Here is a 13,574-nt window from a genome sequence, read left to right on the forward strand (position 1 = left end):
AGTAATATAGATGGACTGTGGATATCAGAAGGCCTACATGAAAAAGAAAACAATATCCAAATATCACCGTATATCTGGCTGTGTTTTGGGTCTAAGTAATAGTTTTATAGAGGGTAATATACAACAGTTAAGAAGTACAGAACAGATGGCTGAAGAGAAATAGCCCCCTCTAGAGGATTTCTAAGTATAGTGCACATGTCCTTCCCTAGCATTGCAAATCTGGATAGACATTTACAAGCTTGCAGTCTCTACTGGAACAACCTAAAACTAAATCCAACTAATTTATAAAAATAAAAAAGATAAAATGTTATTCTTACAGTGCCATAAACCAGGAATTTGATATTTAAGAACCGTCACTTTCATCAACCATCTCTTACTTCAACTTGGACCTTTTCACATATGCATGCATTTTGCTGCATGACTGGTTACTGAAAAACGCTGGGTGGTGCGCCCGGCGAAAAGGGGCTGGGGAGAACACTGTAATACTTTGATGCAATACACTAGAGTCTATAAATGAATGTAAATTTAAAGCAGAATTTAAGTCAAAATTCCTATAGATTTGCAACATCATTAATACTTCTAGGAACTAGAATTAGGATTCTAAATAAAAACGTTAATCTGACTTTTACTAGCATCCCAGATTGGCACACTTTATTTCTTGATGTAAGGAGAACTTTTCTTTGATGTACAAGGGGCAGAGAATAATGCTAAATAATTGATTAAGCAATATTCTGCCTGACAGATCGTTTTTTTTTTACGTACAGCTCTCCTATGACCTAACCACTCAATATGGCTGCTACCAACACTAATGTACTGTGAAACAAAGAGAAGGAGTAAAATGTGTTTTTTACACAGATGATATTACTTTGGGACAAAGGCAGGTGCAATGGGCAATAAATATTTGGGAGAGGTTTTTATTGTATGGTATGCTTTAGATGTGGCCCTAAGTCATAACAATCATTGCAAAATACGCACAATCAAAGATACAGCCCAGCTTCTTTAAAGTGGACCTGTTGCTCAAGCATAAAGGGCTTTTTGATATCAACAGAAATTCTTGCTACTGTTACAGTGAACATACATGGGCAAAGCAAATGGTTCACTTTAATCTCCTTGCCCCAAGCATATTAGGGTTATTCAAGTCTTAGCTCCCCTAAGCAAGTAAATTGAGAGGTGAGAGAGAAAAGTATTTGCTGCTAGGAAGGTAGTAAGGCAGATATGTTGTTTTTTTCTATATGGGCAAAGCAAATGTTTGCTTTAAATGAATTATTTTTATAAAGGTTAAATATGTTTGACCACAAAAATGTTGTTATGCTTTGCATGACTGGTACACTTAAAAATAAGTTACTACATTTCTTTTATATCTTTCTCAATAACATCTTGGCAGTGTGAAGAACAGGAGACTTACACTTTGCTGTAGCCAAAATAATAAATATCAATATCGGCTACTGCAATGTGCACATTACTTTTTTCTATTTGGAATAACAGTCTTTAGAATGTACATGAATACCCAAAGCAGAAGTTCTTTTCAGAACATGGGGGCATTTTTTTTCTAGACAATCTGTAATAATTTATATGAGTGCAAACATGGCTGACATCTTTGGGAGTCTTTGGCCTTCAATGCATACATCAAACTAATCTGAGTGATATGATCAATGTGGTTACATGAGATATACATACAGATGTAGTAATCTTCATTTACAGTGGTCAGTGGCGTTGTGTTCCTGGGCTGCACAGAATACTGTCAATAAAGCAAGACAGGCTGGATATTGGCATGGCTAGAAAATGGTGCAAGAACTGGCCGGGCCCTGTGAATCACCTTGCATTTCTCTTCCGAAATAAAGAGTTGCAACAAGGTGATGGTGGGAGCAGGTTGTAGAACTGGCAGCGATGAGAGCGTAGCAGAGGCTAAAAAAGCAAGGCTTTCTTCTTTAGGTCATTCCTCTTCCACAGTGCAAGGCGGTCAAACTCATCAATAGTCATCCCAAAGACATGCTGAAATTCCTCGGTTGACAAATGTCTCTGTAATCGAGAAGGAAGACAATATTAAATACAACAGCAGAAATATACTTTTCTCTGACATGTCATTTTATTGTTACACAGTATTTATATAGCGCCAACATATTATGCAGCACTGTACAAAGTCATGACACTAGCTGTCCCTCATAGGAGCTCACAATCTAATGTCCCTACCATAGCCATATGTCATTGACACAGTCTGTCAATTTTGGGGGAAACCATTGAGCCTAACTACATGTTTTTAGAATAAAGGAGGAAACTGGAATACCCAAAGAAAACCCATGCAAACACGGGGAGAACCTGCAAACTCCATGCAGATAGTGATTATCAGATAGTGAACCTGGGCCAGAGTGCTAACCACTAAGCCACCATGCTGCTCATAATTATTATTAATAAATTGTATTTATATAGCACCAACATATTTCACAGCGCTGTACATTAAATAGGGGTTGCAAATGACAGATACAACCAATGACACATGAGGGGGAGAGGTGCTGCCTGAAAGAGCTTACAAACTAAGAGATTTCTTCAACCTTGTCTAAAGAGCAATCAATGCAGAAAGTGTTCGAGGTAATATCACCTTTTTTTAAAAAATTCAAGTTTATGAATGAAATGTAAATTCATAAGGAAATTAAAAATTTTTTGGTCTTAATAGGAAAGAAAATGTAATATGCTAAAACTATTAAATGTAATGCCGTTCTGACCTTTGATTAAATGTATATGGACATTCAATGTTGATTCTCACTGATAGGGCAAGTGTGCCCAGACTTTGGCCCTGATTTATTAAAGCTCTCCAAGGCTGGAGAGAATACACTTTCACCAGTGAAGCTGGGTGATCCAACAAACCTGGGATGGATCTGGTCCAGGATTCAAAGCATTTGCTAGCAAATAGCAAATGACATTGAAGAAATCCATTTCAGGTTTGCTTGATCACCTAGCTTCACTGGTGAAGGTGTATTCTCTCCAGCCTTGGAGAGCTTTAATAAATCAGGCCCTTTATCTTCAAGTGAGTAAAGCTGCGTACACACTACCAATTTTTGTCGTTGGAAAGGATCTTTCAAGATCCTTTCCAACGACAAGGGAGTGCACGATGCATGAACGGTGCTGTACATACAGCACCGTTCATGCTCTATGGAGAGGGGAGGGGGAGAGCGACGGAGCGGCACCCTGCTGCGCGCTCTCCCCTTCACTTTCATTACGATCGGCTGTCGTCCATCGTCCGTGGATCCGGCAGGTCGGTCGTCCGGACGATACCGACTGTACACACGGCAGATTTTCGCCCATAATTGGCCGATGCCGATTATCGGGGGATAAAAATCTGACGTGTGTACGTAGCTTTAGCCTAATACTACTTTTAAGGTCATACAATGATTGGTTGGTGCACAAGCAGGTAAATGATCAATATCTCCATGGCATAACCATCATGCACCTAAGAACCAACCTAGTTAGGAAGAAGTTAGAATTTTAGACGTTGGGAGTAACAAAGTTTGTAGCACTCAGAGAACAGGTATTCCTAATCAGTCTTTAATAAACATGAATACATATACAAATTTCATTACATTCTATATTTTTAGTAAATCTAAGGTCTATTTTAAAAACATTGCATATTGTATGGTTGCCTTTGAGCTCAGCATGCTTACAATAATCATTACCAATTATCTGTTCCAGGGACATTCTGAACAGGGAATTATTCTTTATTTTGGGGGTTTCCCCTAACTTACTGTTGTGTCTCTGGGCCAGAATATAAACATTTCCCCAGTGGCAAACAGACAGCAAATTATTACATGCAGGACATCTGACCATTACCTACTCAGGAAGGATTTTGCTATACTACTTTAAAAGTGAACCTAAACTGAAAAAAAAACAGAAGGGAGAGTTTTTGGCAAAAGTCTGTGTGGGCTGATTTATGAAAGCTCTCCAAGGCTGGAGAGGAAACATTTTCATTAATGAAGCTGGGTGATCTAGCAAACCGGGAATGTATTTCCTTTTTGTTAGCAAATGTTTTCAATCCTGGACCAGATTCGTTCCAGATTTGCTGGATCACCCAGCTTGACTGATGAAAGTGTATCATCTCCAGCCTTGGAAAGCTTTAATATATCAGGCCCTTGGCATTACCCTAAAGTGCACAACACACCCTCTATGGTCATGTATTATCGAAAAAAGATCACCATGGACCCAAAAGTCTGCCATGGAGTCAGTGGTAAAGATGGCAGCTTTGTGAATAGCAATGGTTCCTGGTGATCACTGCAGGGTGCCAGCAAACCAACAAGTCTGTGTCATTTTAGGTATGTATGCTGCAACTACAGCTCACGGAGTTACGCTTTAGGGGTTGGAGCAGAGTCCAATTGACAATGACCCTTCGAATGTCCAGTTAAGAAGCTGATATCTAGCTGCTGGGTGCTTTAGCAATTCTGCCATTCTCTTTTGGTGGAAGATTTATTGTTCTGTTCTGTGCATTTGGTGCAGCCAAATATAATAAATATATTTAATTATAGGTCAATGATCACAAGCAAAAAGTTTTTTTTTTCTTGCTTCACTAAAATACAAAATGTGAGTTCCTCTTAGATTCTTCCAGACTCCTTCCTAGTCATTGAGCCTGGGTGAATAACATATTCAGGAATAGGGAACAATATGCGCTGCATTACTATATCCACTTTGCAGCCTTGGCAGACGCGGCCACACATATGGTAAGGGACAAAAAATTATTTTTTATATTATTCACATACAAGAAAGGTTTTTCTGCCTGGTCCCCCACTCTAATTTAATAAAGTATATGATATTTGGTTGATTGGGTTTGCTGTTTTTTTTTTTTTTAATAACATACAAAAGTACCTGCAAGTTTCTTGCTATTGCTTCCTGTTGCCCCCTGCACAGTGGCACTCACAGGGGGAGAGGGTATGTCAGCATCTTGAGCTAATGAGACTTCATTTCTTTTCATAGTGCAGTTAGCCTATTGCTGAACATATTTATAGGATAGGGATTACCTTATCAGTCAGCTGCTGCTTCTTTACAGTCCATTCCCCGAATAGGGTGGATTTTGGACCAGGCTATCTTATTTATAAATTCTCCATAACTTTTTCCAGAAGGCAAACCTGTTAACCATGGCTGGTATGTACATCCAAAAACTCAGTTGAAGCTTTTCCTGTTTTGGATAGACACTGCTTTTTATATCAGTATGATAACATTCCTGCATCTGAAGGTTCCCAGGTTCTACCTTTTTCAATTTGAAAGAATCTCAACTAACCACTGATTTTTTTCATCTTTGATAACCTAATGATAGTCCATTACATAGAGCCAGAAACAATGGATAGTATGTCTCACTGCTGGTGTTACTGAGTGTAACCAATGCCAAATCCAGCCTTCCAGTATTCACTCAAAGCAAAAAAAGTTTGGGGATGACTGACCTTTAGGATTGTCATATTGATACAGGTGTTTTACATTTTAAAAAAACTTCTCCCAAGCACTGTGATCTTAACATTACCATTACCTCACATATACTCATTCCTCTATGGCTGCTGGATTTATTTTTCAGTCCCCTCTCTGACCTCATGGTCTCTGGGAAGTCTTTGAAGTTTGTGATCTCTTCTAAATAACAAAAGCCAAATCCACACCTGGCCCAGGCCAAGCTCATCGGAATTAATGCTACATAAACAGAACTGTGGCTGAAGGCTGTTCAGGAGCTCCGTGTCCTAGAGAGGACTGGAGAGGATGCCAAGGGGCCACCTATCAGTCCAAAATTAAATGCAGTTTCATTTAAAGAGCACTTTTATACAAACAGATAAATATACAATATACAACACGTGGACTGTATTCCCAGCCAAAATATTACATATATATTCATAAAAAAAAACTTCCATCATCACCACCACTGTCCCACCGGCATAACAAACTATTTCATGACCTGGAGTTCTAAGGACTCCAAATTTGTGCCACCACCCTATCCTATGTTTCTTCTTTGATATAACACTGTACAATCCTGCAATGGTACCAATCTCCCTCAGCTCAATACTGATTTTGGGCCCATACAAGTCAAGTTCAATGTTGAGGTTTATCAAGCATATTTAAACAATCAAAGCCTACCATCACTTCAGATTAGAATCTTCTGACGGGGTATGCTGATGGAACTTATCATATTTAAACCTCACTTTTTGAGGGTTTGGTGCTCTCTTTGATTTTAAGTAGTGCCATCATGTCAAGATCAACAGACATCTCTAAGACCCTCAAAAAGAAGGTTGTGTGTGCCTGTTACTCTAAAAAGGTGGTTCTGGGACCATAAACAAAAGTAGAAGACTCTAAAAACCAAAAAAAAATAGTGGAAGAATGACTACAGTTTGCATTGGGACATAAAGATGAAGATGAAACCTTCAAGAGCAATGTGCTATACACGAGTCAAACATAGAGTTGTCCGTTTACTGTAATACCGTGGTTGACAAAATTTCAGTAGAAGAACCTCACCATCCCAACTTTGAAGCATGGTCATGAAAATGCAATAGTTTGGATTTCTTTGCTACTTCAAAGTCAGTACAGCTTGCAGTCTTTGAGTCACTCATAAATTTCATATCAAAATGTGCATCATGAGAACTATTAATGCAATAATGATCGGACACACTTTTGTAAATCCACCAGACATGGCTCAAAACAAAGTTATTGATTGGTCAAGTCAGAGGCAAACTCATAAAAATAACTAACTCATAAAAATAACTAAAGGAAAGGAATTGTATGGAGTAGTAGTCAATGTAAGACAATGGTATGCAAAATGTTTATGGAAAGTGTGTGAATAAAGATCAAAGGTTTGCATATGATTAAATATGTAGAAAAAGTCATTGAAAAAAAGTCCTTCAGTTGCGATGTGGTATCATAGGACAACAGTATAAAAGGCAACTACATGTATTTGTATTCTTATCTGTGCAATAACATTATATTTTTTATAATTTATTATTTGGTTTTTTTATAAATGGTCTCAGGTTTTACAAGCCTTGTATAATGTTTTTGGCTGTCTGTGCCCTTTGTATGGTTTCCAGCTTTATTGCCCTGTGTGGTCAGGAAGTACATACTCTGGATGTTGTCTCACGCAGTACATGGCCCATATGTGGTCTCAGGCTGTACCTACCTATGTGTGGTGTCAAGCTGTACGTTGTCTCAAGTTGTACTTGCCCTGTATGGGGTCTCAGGCCATATATGTACCCTGTATGGGGTCTCAGGCCATATATGTACCCTGTATGGGGTCTCAGGCCATATATGTACCCTGTATGGGGTCTCAGGGCATATATGTAGCCTGTATGGGGTCTCAGGCCATATATGTATCCTGTATGGGGTCTCAGGCCATATATGTCTAGTCTCAGGCTGTACATGCCCCGTATGTGGTGGTAGGCTGTACCTGCCTATGTGTGGTGTCAAGCTGTACGTGGTCTCAAGTTGTACTTGCCCTGTATGGGGTCTCAGGCCATATATGTGCCCAATGTGTGTTCTAAGGCTGTATATGCCCTGTGTGTGGTCTCAAGCCGTAAAAGATCTGTGTGGTCTCAGGTCATACTTGACCACTTATTGGTTTTAGGTTGTATATGCCTCCTGTTTAGTCTAAGGCTGTACATGGCCTGTATGTGGTCTCAGGCCATGAAGGCCCTGTGTGTGGTCTCCGATTCTACATGACTCTACAGTCTCTTTCTATAATACTCAACGTGTGGTCTCTACATGCCTTTTGTGTGGTCTCAAGCTATATGTGCCCTGTGTGATTTTTGCTTGTATGTGGTCCCAGTGACTACTGAAACCCTAAACTGTTTACCTGCCAAGCCAGAAATAATGTTTTTTTAGCCTTACCTAAATTATTTGTGAATGCAAAACCATTTTGTCTATGTCTCCTGTATGTTGCTGAGCTCATTGTGTTGGTGTGCTAACCAAACCATCATATTTTGGTTGATCCCAGTTACCATATGCAGGTGTTTTTGTCTATAGTTTTTGACTTTTGCATGAATACAGCTGTTTTTACAAAGCGTAACTGTTTGTTGCCCCTATTTTGGACATACATTGTTTTGCTATAGGTAATTTGCTGTTTTTTTATTTTGGCTTTGCTACATGTTGGCAATTTGAGCTATGGATGTGTTTTGAAGCTGTCATGGGATTTCATGCAACTGATATAGCAAAAATTAACATATTAGGGAGCTGTTATGCTGCCTGGAGTTATTCTTTAACACTACACATTCATAATGACTGAGCAGCGGCTGTCAACAAAGGTTTTTGTATCTGTAGAACAGGATATATGCATTCATGAATTCCAGATGTATAAGCTTTCCACGGAGCCGCTTCTCTCACATTCTCTTTATTTGTGATGCGTTTTTATAATCTCCATTTAGAAAAATAATCCTGTGAAATGGAAACCACTTGCTGAGTAATCACATGAAAAACATATTGAAGTGTTTAGAGAACAAGCACCGTTTTGAGCAAACAAGGTTTCCTGTGATTGATATCCAAAGACCGCAGCGATGGTGCAGCGTGCTGGGTATGTTATGGAAACAGTAAAAAATAAAACAGCATTCCAGCCTGATGGACCTGGTGTCAGAAAATGTCTAATATACTATCTGTATTGGCTGTATCAACTGGTGTGTTTATCTCTTTCATCTCCCCAGTGTATGAAAGCGTGCTGGTACAGTGTAAGGGATCTTGCCTTGCTGGGGGTTCAGGGCTCGAGCCTTAACAGGGACACTTATTGGCACCTAAAGAGTTAAACTGTATTTAAAGCCAACACTTTCTTTTTAGTTTTGTATAGATTGAGGAATGGTTAAAGCTGAACTCCAACATTATATACAGTCTTGCAGAGATGTACAGGCTCTGATCCTGGACTGAAGTTGCTTACTTTGACTGCACACAGTGACCTTTTCACAGTGTGTATTAGAAGCTACAGAAACTGAGACAGAGCCCAACTTATTTTCTGACAGGAGGGTGCCCAGAATCATCTAGTCCTTGGTTGTCCAACATATTGACAACCAATGCTGCTGTGACAACACTAATAGGGGTCTTAAATGGCCAAAGGATAGATAAGTGAACCACAAGCCATGGCTGCAGAAGAAGGTGACAGGTGGTTTGTGTGCTTTAGTGTGTATGTATGTGAGTGTCCATGCATATTTTACAACTTTCTCATTGGGGCTTCTGCTGTGCCGTAAGTATGGTTGGTGGAATGAATTATAGAGGAGGTTTTTCATTATACTCCTAACCCTTGCACAATGCATGTCATATACTACTTCTGATCCTTTTATGATATATGCTACTGTACATACTCTAACTTTGTTTGCTGGATTGTACTTTACTTTTACTCCTGACCCCTGCACTTTGCACATTACACACTCCTGACCCCTGCACTTTGCACATTACACACTCCTGACCCCTGCACTTTGCACAATAAACACTTCTGACCCCTGAAATATGTACATTACACACTCCTGCACTCTGCACATTACACACTAATGACCCCTGCACTTTGCACATTACACACTCCTGACCCCTGCACTTTGCACATTACACACTCCTGACCCCAGCACTTTGCACATTACACACTCCTGACCCCAGCACTTTGTCCCAGAAGCAAATTACATCCTTATGGCCATATAAAGTATAAAGTGATAATAAAATGGTGATAAAAACATGACACTGCATTCATTTTTAAAAGTTCTGGAAATAGCACACTAATACACCATTCCACATATCTGTTTCAAACAATACTATCCAAAACACCAGCTTTAAATATTCTGTCTGCGATTAAATGTCTTGTGTTTCTTGGACTAAGTGAGTGTCAAATGAATGAGCAGTCAAACATGTCCACAGAGACCACCAAACTATTGTACACGCTCTTATCTGTTGTCTGGACTACTGTGACCTCCTCCTCTCTGGTATTCCACTAACCCGACTCCCTCCTCTACAATCTATTATGAACGCTGCAGCCAGACTCATCCATCCTTCCCACCGCTCCTGTTCTGCTGCCTCTCTTTGCAGATCTCTTTATTGGCTTCCATTTCACCTTAGAATCAAATTCAAGCTCCTGTGCTTTGCCTTCAAATCCCTCCAGTTATTGTCCCACTTACCTTTCTGACCTGATAGAAAAATCCGATTTGGCTTGCTCCTACTTTCTGCTCATTTAAAAGAGCGCTCAAAACCCATTTTTTCAAACTTGCCTACCCAGCTTCTTCTGTATTTTGAAACCACCACTACTTCCCAACACTACATATCTCCCATCCTATTGTGTGATACTTCCCCACCTACTAGATTGTAAGCTCTTCGAGACAGGGTCCTCTCCTCCTCCTGTGTCACTGTCTGTATTTGTCTGTCATTTGCAACCCCTATTTAATGTACAGTGCTGCGTAATAGGTTGGCGCTATATAAATCCTGTTGAGTGTGCACCCATTTCCTTGCCTAATGCCCCCAGAACAAGAATTGACTGAATGAGTGTCATAAAGACAGAAAATTAGGGAATGGGTATCTCCTGGACAATGATTGAGGCGAGGATTTTATCAGGACAAGAATATTATTTCCTGCCCCTCTGACACGTGATGCTAAGGCAAGTCACAGTAATACTGTTCTGACTGATCTAATCTTTTTCCACTTTGCCCACAGCTAAAAATTTTGACTTTAATTAAAGGCATAATTTCCAGCAGTATTGCACTGTGATTTTACATAATTTACACATTTTATGAGTGAATGGTCTCCTGTAAGTAAACATATAACTCCAGAGGAAGCAAATCCCAAATTGCTGCGAAACGCGTTTAGTACTTTATTTTATCAGTCTATAATTTTAATGTACTTTGATGCTTTGTATGTATAATACATGATGCTAATATCATATGTACTTGGTTTGATTATCATAAGTAAAAAAGTTTATTCTAACTGTTGGCTTATTGTATAATGCCTAAAAAGTCTTTGTTATTTTTTTGTTGATACTAGTTACATTATTATTTTGGGGATGTGGCATGTTACTATCAGTTTGTGACCCCCTCATACAATAATATCATTAAACATAGAATGTAATACCTCCAGTCTGGTTCTATCCACCTCTTTTGGGAGCTTCACCCGTACCTGGTTAGTTACAACCAGCATTTCATAAGGATAGGTCTATGGAACAGGAAAAAGAAGAAGTGCTAACGGTAAACCAATATACAAAATCAGGTGATATAATATATGCAGGATATTCATAATGTTACATAGTTAGTTATTGAATACAAACTTGATAGTCCAATACAAACTTGATCTGTCACATACAATTCGGAATTCATACTGTCACAAATCAGCTGAGACATGGTAGACTGTGGCTCCTCTTACCTTGTACTCTGCAAAGAGAACACACAGAAATGGATGATATTACATACAAAACTGTATTCACTGATGTGACTTGATAATATAATATCATTATTATTATTATTGAATAATCTCCAAGCAACAGAAAAAATTAATCAGAGAACAGATGATGCTAGCTAGGAAACACTGCATCTGTGCGAAAATCTAATTTGGTTTAAAAATCATATAATAATAATAATAATAATAATAATAATAATAAGTCAGTTATTACACAGTATGGTAGCTTAAAGCAAACTTTAATACCTCCAAAAATCTGATTTCCTGCATGTGTGATTGGCTGACTGCTCTTTCCAGGTACCAGCACAAACATGGGAATCAAATATAGACTTTTTGCAAAAGGGCCTAAGGAAATATGGAAATTGTAAAGTTGAATGTAAAAATTTGGTAATGTGTGCAACATGTTGTGGTTCCCCTTATATTGCAACACCGTGTGTCTTGTGGTGCCATTTATTTGGTATGGCAGCCCAACACACTGCGCAGTAGAAGTCAAATGATAGCACAACACAATGCACAATATAGTGCATGTCTGATTTTTGAATTGTTAAAATGTGCTTCCAATATGGGCATCCATAACTGTATAGTAACGTGTTGATTTTTACAGCAACATGGAGTCTGAATTGTTCCTAATGGATTGTCAATGATGGTCCCTTCATTTCAAAACTGAGATAAGTTATATTGTGATAATTTTGCAGGCAGCTTATAAAAGGACACAGCATACGTTAGTCATTACAGAACAGAGAAAAAGTCAGGTTCACAAAGGTTTATATATATACTGATTTATGGAATGCATTGAGATCACACCATAAATTGTAGAGTTTTGCTAGCTAACACATATGCTATGGAAAAATACAGTTTGGCTAATTACTAACAGAATAAGGATGGTTTTGTTTGCAAAGTGAATGTTAACTAAACGGAGTCCATACTGCAAATCTGTGTTAAGTTCCAGTTGTATTCAGCTTTAAAAAGTCTTTAACACAAGGCTGGGTGTTCAACATGAACACAGCTTCACTTTTTAAACCAAGGGAAGATTTACTTTGGACAGTGAATAGCCTCTACACCCCTCGTAAAAGATACTGCATTTTCCTTTTAGTGAATAAAATAACACTTTCATATTTTATATTCATATTGCATTATGGAAATGTAAGGACTGGATTAGTTTCTACAGATAATTTTATACTACACTTCCTGAAGATAAGGACAAAAGCAGACCATATAGGCAGAATGATAACATACCCAATGTTTATTGCTAATAGGTTGCTGTTTACATTTGTTTTAGCAATGATTTACATTATATAATCAGGAGACATCAATATACAGCGATTCATGGAGCATTAAACACAAGCTGATCTCTATGTATACAAAGCAAGACAGTTAAACTAGAAATTGGGGAAAATGTGGCTTATTTGTGTACACAGAGATCCATTCTCTCTTCTTCCACAGAATAATGTGTACAACCAAACAGGAAATTGTGTAGGGCTCAGTAGCTTGGTTGGCTGTCATATGATTTGCAATACATTTCATTCAGTATGCTGAAAACATGATCAATACGGAATCATTCTTAAGAAAATAAAATGATCCCAGTAGTCCACATGGACATATTCTGGAAGCTGAAGACAAAATATTTTCAAGAAGCCATAATGCTAACATTCCATGTACAAAACTAATTTTTATGTGCCTGGCTCCATCAGTGTGGCAAGACCATCTCCCCCAATCTAATCTTTGACCTTTGTACAGTTTATATATACCACCAATGAATTCTGGCTAATAGGGATTCTGGCTAATAGTTGTTCCAGATTGTCTACTTTATATAATAAGTAACGCCAATATGTTCATCAACTGAGCTATGTGTTGCCTTGAAACAGTAACAATAGCTTTCATTGTGCTGAGAGAATTTCCCTGTATGTTATCATGAGTGTAGGTGATGCTGCTGGCCCTTAAGCATACATGGAGCCCATCATCTAAACTAAAAAAATCTGAGGTCTCCACTTTACAAAGAGAAATGCATAGAAAACGAATGGGGAAATGTATTGACAAGATGGCGCAGCCACTCATGACATCACATGAGCCTGTTTTGCACCACAAAAAAAAGTATTCTTGAGTTAATAAACAAACCCAAAACATTAATATATAAGCATCAGCAATGGGAGTTCTCCTTCACTAACACTAACACTAACATATATATACATATACATGTATATATATATATATATATATATATA

General features: G+C 38.4%; 1 protein-coding gene across 1 annotated transcript in view; it reads right to left on the reverse strand.

Moving 5' to 3' along the window:
• Nucleotides 1–428: 428 nt before the first annotated feature.
• The window catches only part of ABLIM2 (actin binding LIM protein family member 2), a 105,122-nt gene continuing 91,976 nt past the window's right edge, over nucleotides 429–13,574 (reverse strand). The window contains exons 18-20 of the mRNA XM_072406886.1: nucleotides 11,320–11,327; nucleotides 11,032–11,112; nucleotides 429–2,019 (exon numbers count right to left, since the gene is read on the reverse strand). Of these exons, the coding sequence (XP_072262987.1) occupies nucleotides 1,906–2,019; nucleotides 11,032–11,112; nucleotides 11,320–11,327 (203 nt within the window). The 3' untranslated portion in view covers nucleotides 429–1,905. The remainder of the gene's footprint in view (nucleotides 2,020–11,031; nucleotides 11,113–11,319; nucleotides 11,328–13,574) is intronic.

Source organism: Pyxicephalus adspersus, chromosome 3 (genome assembly GCF_032062135.1).
Source record: "Pyxicephalus adspersus chromosome 3, UCB_Pads_2.0, whole genome shotgun sequence".
Taxonomy (NCBI): Eukaryota; Metazoa; Chordata; class Amphibia; order Anura; family Pyxicephalidae; genus Pyxicephalus; species Pyxicephalus adspersus.